This window comes from Camelina sativa, chromosome 14 (genome assembly GCF_000633955.1).
Source record: "Camelina sativa cultivar DH55 chromosome 14, Cs, whole genome shotgun sequence".
NCBI classification, from domain to species: Eukaryota; Viridiplantae; Streptophyta; class Magnoliopsida; order Brassicales; family Brassicaceae; genus Camelina; species Camelina sativa.
Window position 1 is genome coordinate 15,075,792 of NC_025698.1, and position 19,529 is coordinate 15,095,320.

At 34.5% G+C, this 19,529-nt stretch overlaps 2 protein-coding genes and 1 pseudogene across 2 annotated transcripts; 1 reads left to right on the top strand and 2 right to left on the bottom strand.

The window, feature by feature from the left end:
- LOC104741555 lies at nt 11,978-14,579 on the bottom strand. The gene is made up of 8 exons (XM_010462437.2): nt 14,485-14,579; nt 13,517-13,800; nt 13,265-13,390; nt 13,004-13,162; nt 12,790-12,908; nt 12,473-12,664; nt 12,271-12,361; nt 11,978-12,167 (listed from the first exon to the last, which is right to left on the bottom strand). The coding sequence occupies exons 2-8, from the start codon at nt 13,781-13,783 to the stop codon at nt 12,075-12,077; spliced, it is 1,047 nt and encodes a 348-aa protein (XP_010460739.1). The 5' UTR covers nt 13,784-13,800; nt 14,485-14,579; the 3' UTR covers nt 11,978-12,074.
- LOC104743616 lies at nt 14,796-16,222 on the top strand (annotated as a pseudogene).
- Nucleotides 15,195-18,942, bottom strand: LOC104741556 (probable LRR receptor-like serine/threonine-protein kinase At1g29720). The gene is made up of 9 exons (XM_010462438.2): nt 18,856-18,942; nt 18,577-18,775; nt 18,357-18,403; nt 18,161-18,290; nt 17,951-18,069; nt 17,653-17,863; nt 17,325-17,556; nt 17,098-17,248; nt 15,195-16,995 (listed from the first exon to the last, which is right to left on the bottom strand). The coding sequence occupies exons 1-9, from the start codon at nt 18,925-18,927 to the stop codon at nt 16,597-16,599; spliced, it is 1,560 nt and encodes a 519-aa protein (XP_010460740.1). The 5' UTR covers nt 18,928-18,942; the 3' UTR covers nt 15,195-16,596.

Consider the following 19,529-nt stretch of genomic DNA (forward strand, 5'->3'; position numbering starts at 1 on the left):
GAATAAAACTAACCTGATGGAAGCTGCAAACAGGGATTCTCTGAATACTATTTCTGCCTCGTGAACACTCAATATCAGAAGGGACATTAGGAAGAAGGTATCCATCAGACAACTCAAGATCTCTGTTTTGACCTTCTTCGATACGAACAAGTCTTGACCCAGGAGCTCCTTTGCAGTAGAGAAGCCGAACATCAGATGTTACATCGAAACCACGACCCAGAGCTTGGATCGCATTACGGAGCGTCGTGGTCAAAGCTTCCGAGCTAATCACGCTAAAGTTTCCTCCTTTACGATTCTCCATTTAAGAGAGAGACACACACGAAAAAAAGATAAAACCTTTGAGACTAAAATTCTAGAAATCGATGATTGACGATTACAACAAACTCATCTAGGGTTCGTGAAGGAAGATGGAGTTTTTGAGCTTTCGATCGATTTTTTTTTAGACTCTCACCAACACCATTTCTGGTTTTGACTCTCCAATAATCGAAGAAACCGCGTTTCAGATTTTTTTTTTTCCTTTTTTTTTTTCTGTGTGATATCAAGAAGATTCTTGGGTTGACTGGTCTTTTATTTTTCTTTGGTTTACTAATTAGATCCTTTCTTCATTTCCAGACAAATTCTTTGACTTTATGTTTTTAATTTCCCTTTTTCGAGGGTTTCTAATATAATCATGTCTTTATTCTTGAAATCGAGCCTATGCTTTTTCCTTTTTCTTTATTTTTTTTTCTTCTTACGATTATGTGTATAAATGGTAACACCAAAAAAATACTCAGTCGAATTTAACCAGATTCAATAATTCTATGGTTTTTATATACACTAGATTTTAAATAGTTATTTGTATATAAAAAATTGAAAATTTAAATTATATTTGTTTGTTAATTTTATTTGCTTTGTTTAATATTTAAAATTATATAATTACATTATGCCATAATATTTTTTTTTTTCCAAAAATACCAAACTTAAGTTTTTTTCCAAAAATACCACAAAAGTTTTATTTTCCAAAAATACCATAAGCACAAAAAATTGATTTTTCATTTAGTAGATTTTTTTTTATGTTTAGATTGACAAATTTAGTTTTAGGGTATAGTTATTAGGGAGTAGAGTTTAGTGTTTAAGATTCAGGGATTAGTTTTTAATAGAAAAAGTTAGTTCAGTTAAGTGTTATTTTGGAAAAAAAACTAAAAGTGGTATTTTTGGAAAAAATACTCATTTTACTGATATTTATGAGAATTGAACATTTAGATAGTTAATTTTATGATTTACATAATTTTAATTAAATCAACTTAATTAGATATATCTATTACTCGCAAATAGAAAGCTATCCCAAGTTTCTGTAATTTATATTCATTTTTTTCTTCTATTTTTGATATTAACAGTATTAACAAAAAAATGAAATGATGTTTTAGCAATGTTAATTTCATTATCTTTGGATTCGAATCAGAGACCTCTTGGTGTATAAATAATAAATATTAGTTAACTTTTGGTCAACTATTTAGCTAAAGGGCTTTCACAAAACCAATAGTAATAAAAGATAAATATATTAAAAACTTACTTAATAAAGTTAAAAATATTCTCAAATTTTTATTTTTTTCTGTTACTTTATCTTTTTGTTGAATAAAAAGAAAGTTTAAAACAAAATATATAATGTAGATTAATACTTATTTGTTAATATATTAATATTTAATGAGTTTCTTAATTTCATTATAAATTTTTTTAAAAAAAATATTATCGAATCACATGACGTGTATCACAATCATATTAATGGTTAACTTTTGAAACCAAACTTTCTATATAAAATTTTGTTGATGTTTTTATTGAAAATTTCCTATTACTTACACATACCTTCACTTAATTCCTAATTAACTAAATTTTATTTAAAAACAGCATTTTAAATACTAAATAATTAATTAATTTAAATATATAATATATTTCAGTTTAAAGATTGGAATTTTTGTGAGGATATCTTATAGAGAGATTTATAATTATCTTATATAGTGGGTGTGATTGGTGACAAAAACAAAACGGTACAAGTGGTATAACTTTAAATTTTTACCAATCACAAAAACTTAACTAAAATTATTATTAAAAATTTTATTCTCAGTTTTTTATACAGTTTTCATGTACAACTCTTTCTTACAACTTCGCACTATTTCGTAAAAGCTTATAGCTTACAGCTTTTCTGTACAACTTTGGATATGTTACCAATCAGACTGAGTATATTCTAGCTACAAAGATTTATAATTCTCTTATATATATTGAACTAAAGTACTATAGTATAGAATTTTCAAAACCTAGAGTCGCTCTTCTCTACAGTATTATCTTTCTCCATGGGCAAGAAGTAGCCACGAAGCCTCAAGATAAGAGAAACGTTCTTACGTGTACGCAGGAGGACATAGACGCGATTAACCGGTTTCTTGATGGCGAGAAGAAAACTATCCCTGAGTCTGAGCAGAGGGCTCGTCGTCAGTGGATTGAAACACGAATTGCTACACAAATTGCTGCGGGCCGCCTTATAGCGGCTCAGAAGGCTCAACGGGCTCAGCTTCTAGAGGGCACTTCAACCAACAAAGATTAACTCAATCTATAGTCTAATTAATCTCTTGATTATAGGAGAATTAGTGTTTGCTTTTAATTCAGTCGTTCTCTTATATAACACAGTGGTGCTTTGGGTTTTAAGTTGCATGTTAGGCTATGTTAGGCTTGAATATATTTACGTTTTAACGAATAATTAGTTACCTTCTCAGAGTTATGTATTGCAATGATATATTCCTTTTGAACAATTGCGACAATTATATTTTTCCAAATTACTCAACAGTCTATTACAAGACAACAAACTAGGGATTCGGCCATAGCTTCCCATGTTGTCAAACATATAAAGCGTTTCATAAATCATACTGATCATTAAGTGGTTTCAAAGCATTGGCTAGGAGGATCGCGGGAGCATACAAAGCTTAATCTTTGCATTCAAAACAAAAGAAACAATTCAATTCCCATTGAAACGAATCAGAACAAGCTCATGGCACAATCTCTTTACACTCTATTCTTAAATCTATTCCTTAAAGAACCTAACAAAAATACTCTGAGGGGCTGATGGATGTAATATCGGTAGTCGAAGACAGCCATCCTTGAGAGTTGTTTAACTAAACTTATCTTCGAATTTCCAATTAGCAAGATCTTTGAATCCATAAGCGCCACCTGCAAATCATCAATACACACACTACGCACTTTAATTTTTGAGAACAAATATATTTTATCCTGATGTTAACCAAAAGTCAGATGATTAGAAATGGACCTTGTCTTTGACTTCTGATTGCAGAAGCTTGATGGACTCCAATACTACATCATCATCTTTGACCTTGTCTTCGACTTTTGAATCCATAAGGGCCACCTGCAAATCATCAATACACACTACGCACTTTAATTTTTGAGAACAAATATATTTTATCCGGTTATTAACCAAAAGTCAGATGATTAGAAATGGACCTTGTCTTTGTCTTGTGATTGCAGAAGCTTGATGGACTCCAATACTACATCATCATCAGTCATGGGTTTCTAACGCTCATGTCTCGGTTTGAGAACATCTCGTACTGCACACAAGAAAGTTTCTGAAGCGTCTCCCTCTTCACATCTGTTGCACAGAATAGACCTATACGTTATCCACATATCTTTCTCAAGATTTCTTCTCCTATCATCTTCATCAATACACAACAAAGCGATGTCATTAAGAGCTGTAGCATAATCTAGGAGCTTCGACTTCTTTGCATATTTGGTTCCCAAAGTCCTACATGTGAACTGAACGGCGCTTAGGACAGCCACCCAGATACCAAGATTGTGTGCCCTGATAGGTCTGGGAAATCGGAAATGCTTATTCTCTGAAGAGTAGTCGGTTAGCCAGATCATAAAGTCTTCTCCACTCGCAAGTGCTTTAGCGTAGTAAACATTGGGATCAAACACATTGACTCTAGCTTCATCATCGAATCGATCAACTCTGCATCGCAGCAGTCTCTTATCCAGAAGCAGAGTAGAAAAATCAGAGTCGAAGTCCATTTTCTCTTTGTATCTGGTACCAGTACCATTGCAGAAACTGTCCACAGCTCTGCAAACCAGATCTAAACCATCATCCTTTTGACACTTAATTTTCCTTAGAAAGGCCAGGATCTGAATGAGTTCATGACATTCCAGAAAACAGATACCCTGAGGTGTTTCGACTAGGCCACAAGCAATCAAAGTGTCCTCGGAAACCTGGAGTTTCTTGATCACAAAATGCAGAACCCTCTCTCGAATGCTACATGAGAGAATTTTAAGGTCACAGAAGGACAAAAAGGAGCAATCTGATTTCCTTAAGCAACTTACTGCGATCTTCATCCACAGTTAAAGGCCAGTCTTTGGACCATCCATTCTCATATTCAAATCTTTTCACATCTTCGAGCTTATACTTGATCAATTCAACAGCAGCTGCTGCATCCACTGGTTCCCAATCTCCAACCGATACCTTACGAGTCCAGACATTACTGATCCTCTGAGGCACCAAATCCTTTGATCTAAGTTCTGCAACGTGTTCCTCCTCAAGATGATCGGTACATTCTTCTTCACTAGAGAACCTTTTCATACAACTCCGGCAAATCCATAGTTTCCATGTTCTATATTTCCTAGCGTATGTGAGAGCCTGCTCTAAAACATGTTGTCCTCCCTTACCTTCCACGATCTTGACGTTGTTCTTAAGATCCGCAGTGCAAACGTTCATAAAGTCCCTTTTGGTCTCAACATTCAAACTCGCCCAATACGACCTCAATTCTTGATACGTATCAGAATTCAACAACGCGAGGGTACCAGAATCGTAATCACTGTTCTTCGCGTCTTCATCTTCGTATGACTCCGCAACTTTTTGTTCGCAAACTTCAATCTTGGAAACAGAGATCCTTGACTCAGCAGTTTCGATTATGTTCTGCAGTTCTTCCTTTTCCTTGTTAAATGCAAAACCCAATTCCCCCAAGTCAAATTCCTCGATTTCAGATAACCCTTCTTTGGCTTTGCGAATGGATTCCTTGTAATACAAATCCGAACCAATCACTTCAGCCATGTTGAAAAGCAGAGACGATGAGTAAATCGAACCCGTAGATGTTGACGAAAAGCATTCAGAAGCCGCCAACGAATACGCGAACTTCACGGCGGTGTTCTCTGTTTGGTGGGCTAAAGCTCTCAAGATGTGACATCTTAGAACACGAGCTTCCACACCGATGTCGTCATTCCCATCAATATTCATCTTTTCTTCAATCGTCTCCAACGCCTCTATCAAATCTTCACCGTACAGATGAAGAGTATGCTCCAAGAAACAAGAAGACTCCATGGAGAAGAAGAGTAGCAACGAGTTTTTCAGAATAGAAAGGTTTGGATTCAAAGATTATAAAATGATTCCGAGTTCTTTTTAATCAGAATTCTTATATATTTCCTTCGTGTCGTATTTTTGATTTTCCACGTCATCTAACGTTATACAGTATTCTTATAACTTTTTTTTATTATGATACGTTTAATCACTTTTATAATACCTCATTAAATGAAATAATCTTTATAAAAGATCAACATATACAACTTCACATATGTATACATATACGAATCCTCGTGTAGTTTGTACCAAGGATAGGTCCTGCTGTGGCTTTAACTTAAACCTTACAACCGTTTCTTGCGGTTAGCTCATAGGTTACACATAATTGACCTACAGTAGTAGTAGTATTATACTATTATAGCAACCCTTCATATCACTCTTTCTCATTCTTTTAAATTGTTGAAGATTAGTTGTGCATTCCGGTTAAGACTAGGAAATATGACAAAAATTCATATGGCAATACTAATGGATTGCTACTTTCCATGACTCTTAAAATTAGAATGTTTTAGGATTTAAGAGTACTGGTCCAATTCCAAATATAATTTTATTTTATTTCTATTTTGTTCAAGGTTTCAAATTTCTTCGATTCTAGAAGTAAATTCCATTCAAGATCAAATTATAATTTTGACAAAAATTATAATATAAGGTAATAATTTATATATTTTAATTGAGATTATAATTTGTGAAAAACATCTGTATATTTTTATAAAATATTAATTAGTTAAAGCATCGACTTGCCAAGAGCCCGTGTAATGAACATCGCGTTAAAGCATCCTAGTGGTATGTTCCCTTTTACACCTGCTCTCTCATTGAAATATTCTGCCATTTTGAAATATTCTGTGAGTATTGAAATTTAGGTGTCTCATTTTAGCGATATTTATAAGAGAATTGCCCATTACACTTAGATTGTTAATTTTATGATTTAATCTGCGGTATAACGTGAGATAATTTGATTTATTTACAGATTTTTTGTTTAATCAACTTAATTAGGTATGTTTATTACTCACAAATAGAAAGCTATCCCAAGTTTCTGTAATTTCTATCTATTTTTTTCCGATTCGAATCACAGACCTCTTGAGCAAAGAAAGCTATCCCAGGTTTCTGTAATTTCTATCCATAATGTTAATTTCATTATTTTTGGATTCAAATCACAGGCCTCTTGGTGTATAAATAATAAATAATAATTAAATTTTAGTCAACCATTGGGCTAAAGGGCTTCCAGCAAAACCAATAGCAATAAAAATAAAAATATTAAAAACTTACTTAATAAAGTTAAATATTCTCAAATTTATATCTTTTTCTGTTACTTTATATTTTTGTTTAAGAAAAAGAAAGTTTAAAACAAAATATATAATGTAGATCAATACTTATTTTTTAATATATTATTATTTAATGAGTTTCTTAATTTCATTATAATTTAAAAAAAAAATATTATCGAATCACATGACGTGTATCACAATCATATTAATGGCTAACTTTGAAACCAAACTTTATATAAAAAAATTGTTGATGTTTTTATTTTTTGAAAATTTCCTATTTACAAATATTCTTTATTGGTCATAATTTTTTTTTCTTTTAAAAATTACTTTTATTTACATTAAAAGAATAAACAGGGACCGTCATTTTTTGCTATTACTTACACATACCTTCACTTCGTCCCTAATTAACTAAATTTTACTTTAAAACAGCATTTTAAATACTAAATAATTAATTATTTTATAAAATATTATATATTCCAGTTTAAAGATTATAATTTTTGTGAGGATATCTTACAGAGAGATTTATAATTATCTTATATAGTATATTTTAGCTAGAAAGATTTATAATTCTCTTATATATATAGAACTCCCTAACTAGTATTAAAAGTACTATAGTATAGAAGTTTCAAAACCTAGAGTCGCTCTTCTCTATTATCTTTCTCCATGGGCAAGTCTAAGAAGGCCACGAAGCCTCAAGATAAGAGAAACGTTCTTACGTGTACGAAGGAAGACATAGATGCGATTAACCGGATTCTTGATGGCGAGAAGAAAACAATCCCTGAGTCTGAGCAGAGGGCTCGTCGTCAATGGATTGAAACACGAATTGCTGCGGCCCGCCTTATAGCGGCTCAGAAGGCTCAACGGGCTCAGCTTCTACAGGCCACTTCAAACAACAAGGATTAACTCAATCTATTAGTCTTATTAGTCTCTTGATTATAGGAGGATTAGTTTTTGCTTTTGATTAGGTCGTTCTCTTATATAACACAGTGATGCTTTAAGCCTATGTTAGGCTATATTTTATGTTTTAACGAATAATTAGTTACCTTTTCAGAGGTATATATTGTTGCAATGATATATTCATATATTCCTTTTGAACAATGGCGACAATTATATTTTTTCCCATCTCTTTATATGAATATCACAATCTTCAAGTTTTTTTTTTTTGATAAATATGTGAATATTCATTAAAACTTTTTTGTTATTAGAAAATTACAAAAAGCTTAATACATAGCCTCGTCGTCCCTTGCCAAAAAGAAATTTGAGTAGGCTCACCTAGTCAAATTTTAACCAAATCAAAAGCAAGTCCTTGAACTTCTTTCTCTTCTGTTTTGCCAAAACGGCGTCCCTGATTTGTCTATCCACCCCCTTGAACAGGATTTGGACCTCCGTAGCAATGCTGTTGTGATATCAATTATTTCGTTCCCTCCATATCGCATATAGAGTGGCTTGGGCGGCTAGACGACGCAGGCATCTCGGCGCTGTAGGATCATTGACATCGAGCCAAGCGTTCCCAGGTATGAAAGGAGAAGGGTCTGTAACCTAGCCGCCTTGTCACTTCAGACCATAGCTCCCCACTAACTTCGCAATGGAGGAATAGATGCTCCCTTGTTTCCATATACATACCACAGAGACAGCAGTTAGGCTCAGTTTGAAGACCCCACCTAACCAATCTTTCTCTTGTTGGTAGTCGATCTTGGTGTATTAGCCACATCATGAAAGCATGTCGAGAAATACCTCCTTTGAACCAAACATGATCAGTCCACGGAGGGGGATCTTGTCTTGGCCTTAATATTTCCCACGTCTTTTTCGTGGAGAAGACGAGGAGTTCCTCTGTACCTCACAACCAGAAATACTCATCAGAATTATCGGTGGGAAGAGAAAAACTTATTGTTGTGAGAAAAGTAATATGGGGCACAAATTCTTTTTTAACCAAATTTTTTTTTCAGCAGTAAAAAAACGTAACAAAGTATGTAAAAAAAAAGTAAAAATATTGAAGAAAATTTGCAAAATGTAGTATTTGAACCTTTCACCTTCTAGGTAGAGTGGAGCACTCTTTCCAAATAGGCTAAGAAACACTATTTTTAACTTATCACTTAAACAGATTTTAAAAAGGTGTATGGAGATCTTCAGCCCTGGGTGACCTTGCTGGTCTGAGATTCCACCCCGACGGTGACCAAGCCTGAGCAACTTTCGCATGGTCTGAGATTCCACCACGTCTTTGGGTTTTAAGTTGCATGTTAGCCTATGTTAGGCTTGAATTTATTTACGTTTTCACGAATAATTATTACCTTTTCAGAGTTATATATTATATTACAATGATATATTACCTTTTATGTGTTTGTAGTTTTAAATATATTATTAATGATACAACAAATTTCCGTAAAAATAAAATGCAATTAAAATGTAATAATTATTTAAGTCATCTTATGTCAAAAGCTGTAGAGAGAAACCTTCTATAACATCTTTTTGTTAACGTAATTAAATTTTTGATGAAATCACTTTAGAAAAAAAAAGAAGATCAGAGCTCGTGCAAGATGAGATGAGCTTCGAGCCTCAGAGTAGTGGGCAAGTTAAAATGGTCATGACTGCTAAAATGCACATAAACATAAGAAAGAGAGCTCCAAGAAAAATCTTGGTTTTGGTTCTTTTTGTTTTCAAAGCTTTATATATTCGTTGTGTAATCTAACATGTTTATGATTATTTATATTACATAATAATTTTTGTTTTCTTTGTCATTTACTTTATATTCATGTTTTGACGAAATAATAAAAGAACTTTGAACCAAATGTCTTCGAAAACTTTATTTATCCTCATACTTTTTGAAAGTTTCATGTATGCTTGCTAAATAACCTTTCTTGTTAATAACTTTAAAGAAGTAGTATTTTTTTTTTGGATACAAATGACATTCGGTTAATTGGTTCAGTTTTTTGTTGAATTATTCGATTTTTGGAATGGGTGTAGTTTATAATATAATTTTATTTTATTTCTATTTTGTTCAAGGTTTTAGATTTCTTAGAATCTAGACATAAATTCTATTCAGGGTCCAATTATTATTGTGACAAAAAGTTATAATCTAAGTTAATTGTTATTTTATTTTATTTTTTTGGTCAAATAATTATACTATAAATAATTAATTTATTTTTTTCCTAAAAAAATAATTTATTTTAATTATAAATTTTTATAGTACATCTGTATATTTTTAAAAATATTAATTCTTTGAGTGCATTTTGATTAATTTGATTCCGTTTAACATAGTTCCAGTATATAGTTTGATTAGAGATGGGATAATTGATAATTTTGTATTTCATAACCAAAACCTTTTTAAAAAAATTTCGGTTCGTATTCAAAAATTTTGGTTTGGTTTGGAATTCTGATCATAAAATAAATCTGCTGCTGCTTTGCACAAAAAAATAATAATAACTCTGCTTTTTATTAGAAGACAAATAAAAACTCACGCAACACACTTGAAATAAACCATATGAAATACGAGGGAACAAGAAAATTCGCAAGAAGCAAAGATCTTGTCTTCTCCGACGAACATGGAGCCTTCTTCTTTCATCAAAGGAGTAAGAGATGCATACTATGAAGGTAATTACATAAAGTGTTTGTAGATCATTGAAGAAAGTATGAGTTTAATTCAAGGAGAAGACATGTTAGAGGCTAGTCTCACTTATGATTAGAGACTAAAATCCTGAAATCGATGACGATGACGATGACAATGACAATGACAATGAGGATGAGTTTTAGTCATGACTATTTGAGGCACATAAAACATAAAAAAGAGAGCTAGAAGGAGAATCAACAGAAAAAAAGAATGGAAAATACAAATGGTCATAACATACTAAATAAACATAAATGATGCATAAGAACCTGAAAAACAAATATTATAAAATAGGACAAAATAAAAAAAGCTAAAAAAGCTTAAAAAAACTTATAATTTGGAACAGAGAGAGTAGTATTTTGTTTGGGTACAAATGGCATTCGGTTGATTGGTTCGGTTTTTAGTTTGAATTATTCAAGTTTGAATATTTTATTTTATTTCTATTTTGTTAAGGGATACAAATTTCTTAGATTCTAAAAGTAAATTCCATTCATGATCAAATTATAATTTTGACAAAAACTATAATATAAGTTAATATATTTTTTTTATTTTCATTGAGATTGTACCTTTATAAAGTCAGTATATTTTTAAAAATATTAGTTCTTTGAGTGAATTTGATTATTTAAGGTTTTAACGGAAGACACTGAGAATATCAAGATCAAGTTCTCATACTAGTTGAGTTATGTAGAATGATTTTCAAGAACATCAATGAGTTCAATGTATTCACCAGGTCTACTGCTTAAAATTTATTAATGGTATTTTTAAAAAACAACTTAAAATGTGGTATTATTATGATATGGAGCTTGAATTATTAAAATAATATTATTTATGTATGTTTTAAATGACCTAGATTTTTTTTTATTTTGGTTGGAAATAATATAATATCAAAAACAAAATTCTCTTTTATGTGGCATGTCTTTAAAATCATGACGTCGGAGTAATTTATAAAAGTTCAAGTTAGTTTATATATATATATATATATATATATATATATATATGACATTCCTCTCATCATGAGTTCACCTAATATCAACTTAAGAGTGAGATATGTTCGAACTTGGTACACCTTACAAAAAGTTTTGCAATAAATTAACTTGCATTGATCTTATTGTGAACAATGAGATACATATTTTTAAAAATATCCTTTTTTGGGCCAATTTTTATTTTTATCATTTTTTACACAATTACAAATATGTTAAATTAACTTTTAAATTTTATTTTTGAGTTTAAGTTCTTTATTTTATATTATTAAAGTAAATTCTTGAAGAGTTAGGGTTTAGTATTTGGAGTTAGAATTTAAAATTTAGTCATTTTGTATATAGAAAAGAGTATTATTGAAAATGGATAACAACATAGAGTATTTTTGCAAAAGATATAGAAAAATATATTTTTGCAAATAGGCCTTTAAAAAACTGGTGAGTGAGACTCTAAAAAATAATAAGAACATAAACTCTTCACATGACGTGTGACTAAGACCTTTGTTCAGAAAACTGCTAGATGCTAGTCGGGGGACTTACTTAGGATCTAGCAAGAAAATCAAAGTTGATCCGAGATTTTTTGAACAATGATTAAAAGTTTAAAACTATAATTCCTTTATAGATTTACATATATGTATATAAATATATATATTTGTATTCTTTCCTCGTTAATCATTATACTTCTAAAATTACCTCCTTAAATGAAATAATCTCCATCTCACTCGAACACCCAAAATCCCTCTTCTTCTTTAAGAGCTATCTCAAACTATATATTTGTTCCCTCACTAAAAAGCTTCATTTAACATGTGTATATTCACATCTGTGTATCCTCATTTAGTTTGTACTGTTACATTTTAAACCTCTAAAGATGGAGCCAAGATCTCTAGAGGCACGCCTGCTATAGGCTCCAACACTTGAGCTTTTGGGAGCTCTTTCAACAATAGTTCCTGCATTCAAAAATCAAATATCGAAGACATTATCACCACTGAGCCAGATGGAACCATATTTGATTTGGCTTTCATTATATTTTGGGGGTCACGAACGCTGCACCTTAAATGATTCCAACGTTCCTTCTTTCTTTATTATGGTTGCTAAAAGTCCCTTTGCTTCAAGCTCGCCATTTTGCATCGGCACAACAAACCTAAATGTTCAATAAAAACCCGATTGATAACTACAAAAAGCAAGAGTGTTGATTCATTTTCTTAAGACTACATGATCTATAACGGGGGAAAAAGATAAGATGATTATTTACTTGGCTTCCAAGAGTCTGGCGAGCTGGACAGCGTCTTCTTGGCCAGACACAAGAGTAAATCGTGGGAGAAGTTGTTTGATGACCGGTGTAATTACAATGTCGGCTCTTTCATTCTGCAGAAGTTCCATGTTGCATACACAATGAGGTTCGTAGTAGAGAGATATCTGATCTTCAGGGGATACAAGGAGATACCTGAGACCAAAATAGAAGTAGAACTCAAACATGAAACATGCATCACCAGGTTATTAACTGTTGCCGCAGACCATATTAATGGAGCAATTGAAAGTTTAATGGGAGTTTTTTTTTCTTTCTTTTACCCGTTTTCAGGCCGTTGCCATGGTGGACCAAGGATAGGTCCTGCTGTGGCTTTAACTCGAACCTTAGAACCCTTTCTTGCGTTTAGCTCACAGCTATCTCCAGGTTCCAGATAAGTGACCTACAGTACTACTTCAGCAACCTTTTCATTTTCTAAATTGTTGATTTAGTCTTGAATTCCGGTTAAGACTAGAAAATATGAAACAAGTCACTTACATTTTTAAAAAGAGGATCCAGCAAAGGCTTTGCATTTGGAGTAGCAATAACCTTTATGTCTGCAGATTTCTCAGAAAGTGGCCTTAGGGTATTCATATGACAATGATCATCAAGGCTTTGGGTTATGAGAAGGCAATCAACTTCAGGGAGATCATCAAGCTGCACCAAATATTATCCTTTAAAACTTGCAATCAAAATGAGAGAGATGATCATTATAAAACTGCATTGCAAATTAGATTCATGTTTTTAATTAAGTGTTACCTTGAAGCCCTTCAAATATCTTTTGGCAGCATCATAGAGCCATGGGATTCCAAAATCCAAATTACCGACGAGAATCGGATCAACCAGGATTTTCAAGCCACTTGTTTCCCATAACCAGCTATTGCCCTGACTCCCACAAAATTGAAGACATGTAATAATCAAATAAGATGCAACATTTACTAACAGAAACACAATGCTCAAGACCTCAAGTAGTAAAGATCCCCTAAAACGACCAATATGAAGAAACCCCACCTCCAAGTATGTCAGCTTGAAAGCATCTGTCCCCGAGCCACTAACCCCAGTAGCTTTGTCCTCTGACAAAACAGAAGATACCACATGCCTCGAAATCTTGAGACGGACTGAAAGGGACCCCCTGGCAGCGATGTGAGGAGCTGATGAGAAAAGCGGAAATGCAGATGCGCTTAGGACTCTTGCTTTGGTCTTGATACTTAGAGGAAGAAGAGCATTGGCCTGAAGTGGCATCGTGGCTGCTTTGCCACCTGACACCACCAGAGCCATTGAAATTGTTTTGCCAACTGAAATGTTCATAACAAAATGAAGTCTTTCAACGAGTGAACTGAAAAGAGATTCGCTAGTTTATAGGAACCTATAGTAACACAGTTTTATAATCATACAAGTCATCATAAAGATCTCTACTTATAATGATGTTGAGTTTTTCCTAGATTATAGAGAGCATAATAACCCATTACATCACTAACTGATCTTTAACCAAATTGAAGCAGTTGTAAATATGCTACAATCAGTCTTAGGGTAGTCATAGTAGACCGCTAAGACTTAAAGCAGCTGAATTATCCTTACAAGTAGACCAAAAAAATGTGTCTTTGGCTAATAAATTGTAAAGCTATCGTAAAGCTATTCATTGGCCTTAGATACTTTTACTTCAATAGATCCGAAGATGCCATAATTCTTATTTTACAAGCTCACGAATATTCTCTTTCTACACACCTATGCTAATTTATCGTCACAGGACGACGAACAAGCCTTTAACTTGGGATGAGCTATTAACAAACATAGACTAAGAAAACGATGCTAACCCACTAATCAACATCGACAGGATGATAAACTAACAGAAGACTTTTTGGAATCTAATGTTGAAACTTTGATTTAGTTTAGTAGCCGTTAAACCCAGAAATGTCGAAATCAGAGATATAGGAAGCATGTAATTAGAAAACACACAAGGAAACAGAAGAAGACGGAACCTGATTTTGGAGTTGAAGAGAGTGTTCCGTCCGTGAGAAAGGTTCCAATGTCTCTCTGTTTTAGTGAATGGTTCTCTCAAGTTCCAACACGCAAATATGATCATTAGGAGAGAGAGAGAGAGAGAGAAATTGGTGGTTAGAGTGAATTTCACTTAATACGCAGCGTTTAGATGCAACCGGTCTCTCTGGCCTTGACCGACCCGGTTTACAGAATTTTAAAAATTGAAACCTTTCTTAATTCTTTAGGTTTACAATGTAGGGTTCGTTAATTTTGTTGCCTGCCAACGTCGGATTTTGAGTTCTCCGTCGGTATGGTGCGGTTATGGTACGGAAAGGTCAAGCTTGCGAAATCGTATTTAGCATTGGCAACGCAGCAGAGTAGAAGCAGACTCTGGTTCAGTTCGCGTAGAGCCCTCTCTTATGATGATCATCATCACAGCCTCACGAACAATGGCAACACCAATATCACCACTCTGCTTCAGCGAGAATTAGCACGTCAACGCACATGTATGCAGAATCAAATCGTAGGAGCGAAACCGAGAATAGTTTCTTCAAATGTTACGATTGAGACATTCGATTCGTTATGCGATCAAGGAAACGCGAAAGATGCTGTAGAGGTTTTGAATTGCTTGGAGAAGAAGAAAGGTTACGCTTTAGATTTGGTTAGACTTTTAAGGTTAGCGAAACTATGCGATGAAACAAAAGCTTTGGAAGAAGCAAAGGTTGTTCATGAGTGTATCGTTGCTCTGGTTTCTCCCTTTGATGTTAGGTCTCGCAATGTGATCATGGAGATGTACTCTGTTTGTGGTTCTGTTGATGATGCATGTGAAATGTTCGACGAAATGCCTAAAAAAGATTTGGAGATCACTTGGTGTGTTATGATGAGGTGATTTGTTAGCAACGGATACGGTGATGCAGCTATTGATTTGTTTACTCGTTTTAAACAAGAAGGGAACAAACCAGATGGGGAAATATTAAAAGAAGTATTTGCTGCGTGTTGTTTGACAGGAGATGTTGAAGAAGGATTATTACAATTTGAAGCTATGTGCAGAGACTATGGAATCGTACCTTCCATGGAACACTACCAGAGTGTTACCAAGATGTTGGCAACATCTGGTTACTTGGGGATGAGGCACTGGACTTTGTTATGAGAATGCCCATGGAACCAAGTGTTGATGTGTGGGAAACAGTCATGAATCTTTCTCGGGTTCATGGAGATGTTGAGCTTGGAGATAGATGTGCTGAGCTGGTTGAGAAGTTGGATGCCACGAGATTGGACAAAGTGTCGAGGGCAGGTCTTGTAGCAACCAAAGCATCGGACTTTGTGAAAGAGGCGCCGAGCTGTCGCTCGTATTAACAGTATTCTTATACATGGAGACCGGAAGATATTTCACATGAAGAAACAAATGTCATCTACGAGACACTAATGAGTTTGAGGTCACAAATGAAAGAAATGGGTTATGTTCCTGATACGAGGTTTTATCGTACTTTAATCCTGGTGATGGAGAATAAAGAACGGATTTATGGTTACAACGAGGAACTCGCGGTTGTTAGAAGACTTCTTAACTCAAAACCTCGATCTTCAATCACTGTGCTAACTAATATGCGCATTTGTAAGGATTGCCACAATGTAATGAAGTTGATGTCTATGATAACTGGCAGAGAACTGATTAAGCGAGATGCAAAGAGATACCACTACTTAAAAAACGGCGTCTGCCGGTGCAACGATTACTGGTGAGCTACATTTTCCTCTACTCGAATATGTTTTCATTCAAAACAAGTTGAGATAAAGAGTATCTAAACTTATAGAGACATCTTTTTCTGAATCATTTATATTAGCAGTACGTTTTTAGATTTGGTTAAATGATCGTCAAGTTACTCGTCCTTGGATGCCATCCAAGTCAATAACTCAATCATGGAGAGAAATTGATCTAAATGAGTTCAGAAAAGTGTTCAACCAAACTGAGACGAAAGAGAATTTGATCCAGTGAGCACTTGAGAGTTTCATATAGAAAGGTATAGTTCAAGTTTTACAAACATTCATATAGATGTGTTTTTGGATCTATGTTAACGATGATAATAGTAAGGTTTCAATGTGCATAGCTTTTGATATTACAATGAGGAAGAGAACTCTACTGTCGAGTTTAAGATCATGGATTCTGGGTATAATGGGTAGAGATCACAACCAGAAGCAGAGGAGGTCACTGTTGTTGTCATTTGATGATCGGTGACACCATACGTGCTCGAGCTACCATGTGTATTAATATCCCTCAGCTTTGAGATGCTCCAGTTGGGTCCATATAAACCAGGACTTGACATAACCTGGGTAATTTCGATCTCTCCCTCTAGCATTTGCACAGCCTCTGCCATTGTTGGCCTTAAGGAAGGTGATGAGTTTATGCAAACAAGAGCAACTTTGATCATCCTTACTGCTTCATTGCTGTTGAACTCACCTTCGAGCATTGGATCTACGATCTCCATTATGTCCCCTGTCTGTTGCAGCGTCATCGCCTGAGATTTGATGTAAGAACCAGTTTCTGTAAACTTATGGAAACAGATTGTGAATTGATTCAATTGAATGGGCTAGAGAGTAGTATAAAGCTCCACGGTTACCCATTTGATAAGAGAGACGTTATCAGCAATTCCCTGCTGTTTCGTATTACTCTTTCCACTAACAATTTCCATTGCCACAACCCCGAAGCTGTACACATCTGCTTTCTCTGTTAGTTGACCCCATAATGCATATTCTGGAGCCATATAACCACTGCAGTATTAGAGAAACCAAGAATGAGATATTTCTTCAGCCATGATTGCGGTTTACTTTCATGTTATATCCTTACATGGTTCCTGCAACTTTTGTGCTAATGTAACTGTGTTCTGCTTCATGGAGCCTAGCCAATCCAAAATCAGATATCTTTGCGTTAAGGTCAGCGTCTAGAAGCACATTAGTTGTTTTAATGTCACGGTGAACCATCCTTATGGCTGATCCTTCGTGGAGGAAGGCAAGCCCTCTTGCGATTCCGACACAGATTTTTTGTCTTGCTGCCCAGTCCAGTTTCAAGGAACCCTTTCCTGGCAATGCATGTGAACCAAAGTGAAATTACATATATGTGCACATAAATTGGACTTAAAACGTCTGGAAATGCTGTGTGAATCACTTTTATTTACCAAGCAGCTGAAGAGCAAGGGAGTTATTTTCCATGTACTCATACACAAGCAGCAAGTGATTCTTCTCGACACAGCAACCATAAAGCTTGACAAGGTTTAGATGATTCAGACCTGAGATCATTCCTATCTCATTCACAAACTCGCGGTTTCCTTGGCATGACTTGGAAGAAAGCTGCTTGACAGCTATGATAGTTCCATCTGACAGCTCTCCCTGCATGATAATTTTAAAATCAGAAACCCAAAACAACAGTATTTTCTCAGGTACCTATCTACATTTTGGAAAAACTTGGCATCTTACTTTAAATACGGATCCGAAACCTCCTTCTCCAAGTTTGTTGGCTTCATCAAAATTGTTTGTTGCAGCTTGTAGTTGCCTCCAAGTAAAGCATAGTGTTTGCAGACCCTGTGCTCTCAGTTCTATATATGTGATCACGTTCACAACAGACAGTCGTTATACTAATGGCTAAAACAATCTTGGAACCAATTCATACACTGTGAACTCTGATACCTCGTTCTGTTATGTTCTTTTCTCCTCTGCATCTTTTCCATGCATTTATTCCCAAAGCCAAGAGAATAATTGTAACCGAGGCAACCGTGACCCCAATAATTAGGGGATAGTTAGTATGATGTTCTGTTTTCTCCGTTGCAAATGAGACAATAAAAGTGTAAATATATACTCCAAGCGACAAGAAAATATCTTTAACGAAGTAGTTTCTTTTTGTTTTTGGACCTCCACATCGTGGCTCCTGACCTGAGAAATTTTGTAAGATGAATATTAGCGTTAGATGGACACTTGAGAGTGAAATAAGTCAATGTGAAGAAAGCCACAAAAGCAATAAGATGCAGAGTAAGTTGCTAAAGCAGAGACTTTAGATAGTCAAATAATTTGAAGTTACAACAAGTAGAGGAGAAGGATACGCTTACTGTGACACAAGGAGATAGCAGAGATAAGAGGACCATAATTTCCTCTTTCAGGAATGAGAGTTGTCCCTTTCCCCGCCCAATACAAACGAATCTCTAACATATGATCGGTCACATTCACAGCTTTCTTTTCTTTCATAATAGGTTTCAAAGCTCCATTAGCCTCCTCTTTGATGTTAAAGTCCCTCAAGAACAATTCTCCCTAACAGGATAGGAAAAAAAGACAAAAACAAATGAATATTCAATCTTCAGTAAACATGCGTCTGCCGAGAGACGCTTTACCTGAACATAGACATCAAATATGCGTCTGCCGAGACGCTTGTATAGTTCTTCATCAGAAAACTGAATCTCCATAAAATGGAGCTTCACATCGTAGGCTCCATTTTCCAAGCAGAACGCGTAATAAACAAGAGAGAGAGCAGATCGACGTGCAGTCTTATAACTATCAGGATAATCTCCAGGTAGACTAGTTGAAAGGATGTACTGATCCTCACTATCATCCTTAAATACACCTGTGTTACTGATTCCCCAGTTGTTTTTGAAGTGCTGATTCGTTGCAGCACTGAGTTTGTAGTTATCAGCTTGATAAGTGATTTTGTGAGAAGAGTTTGTAATCACTATGTTGTCTCCACCACAATTTATATGTAAAAATCGCTGATCTACAACCCAAGATTATCACCATCAAATAAAAGAGAGACTTAACAAGCTAAGCACTAAGCATTATGCACTCACAACTTGTGCAGCTTATTGGACCAGCGCATGGGAGAAGCCCGGTTCTGGATAAAAAGACTACCAAAATAAGTTTTATATGTTCTTGTTGCTTAATTGTTCCAAGATAAAGCAGAAGAGTGTACTTACAAATTTGTCCTCAAATATGAGCTCCGGTATGTGTTAATGTTACTGTTTCAGGTACAGAAAATGAAAATAGAAACTTTAACATGAGCAGCTTGTGTATC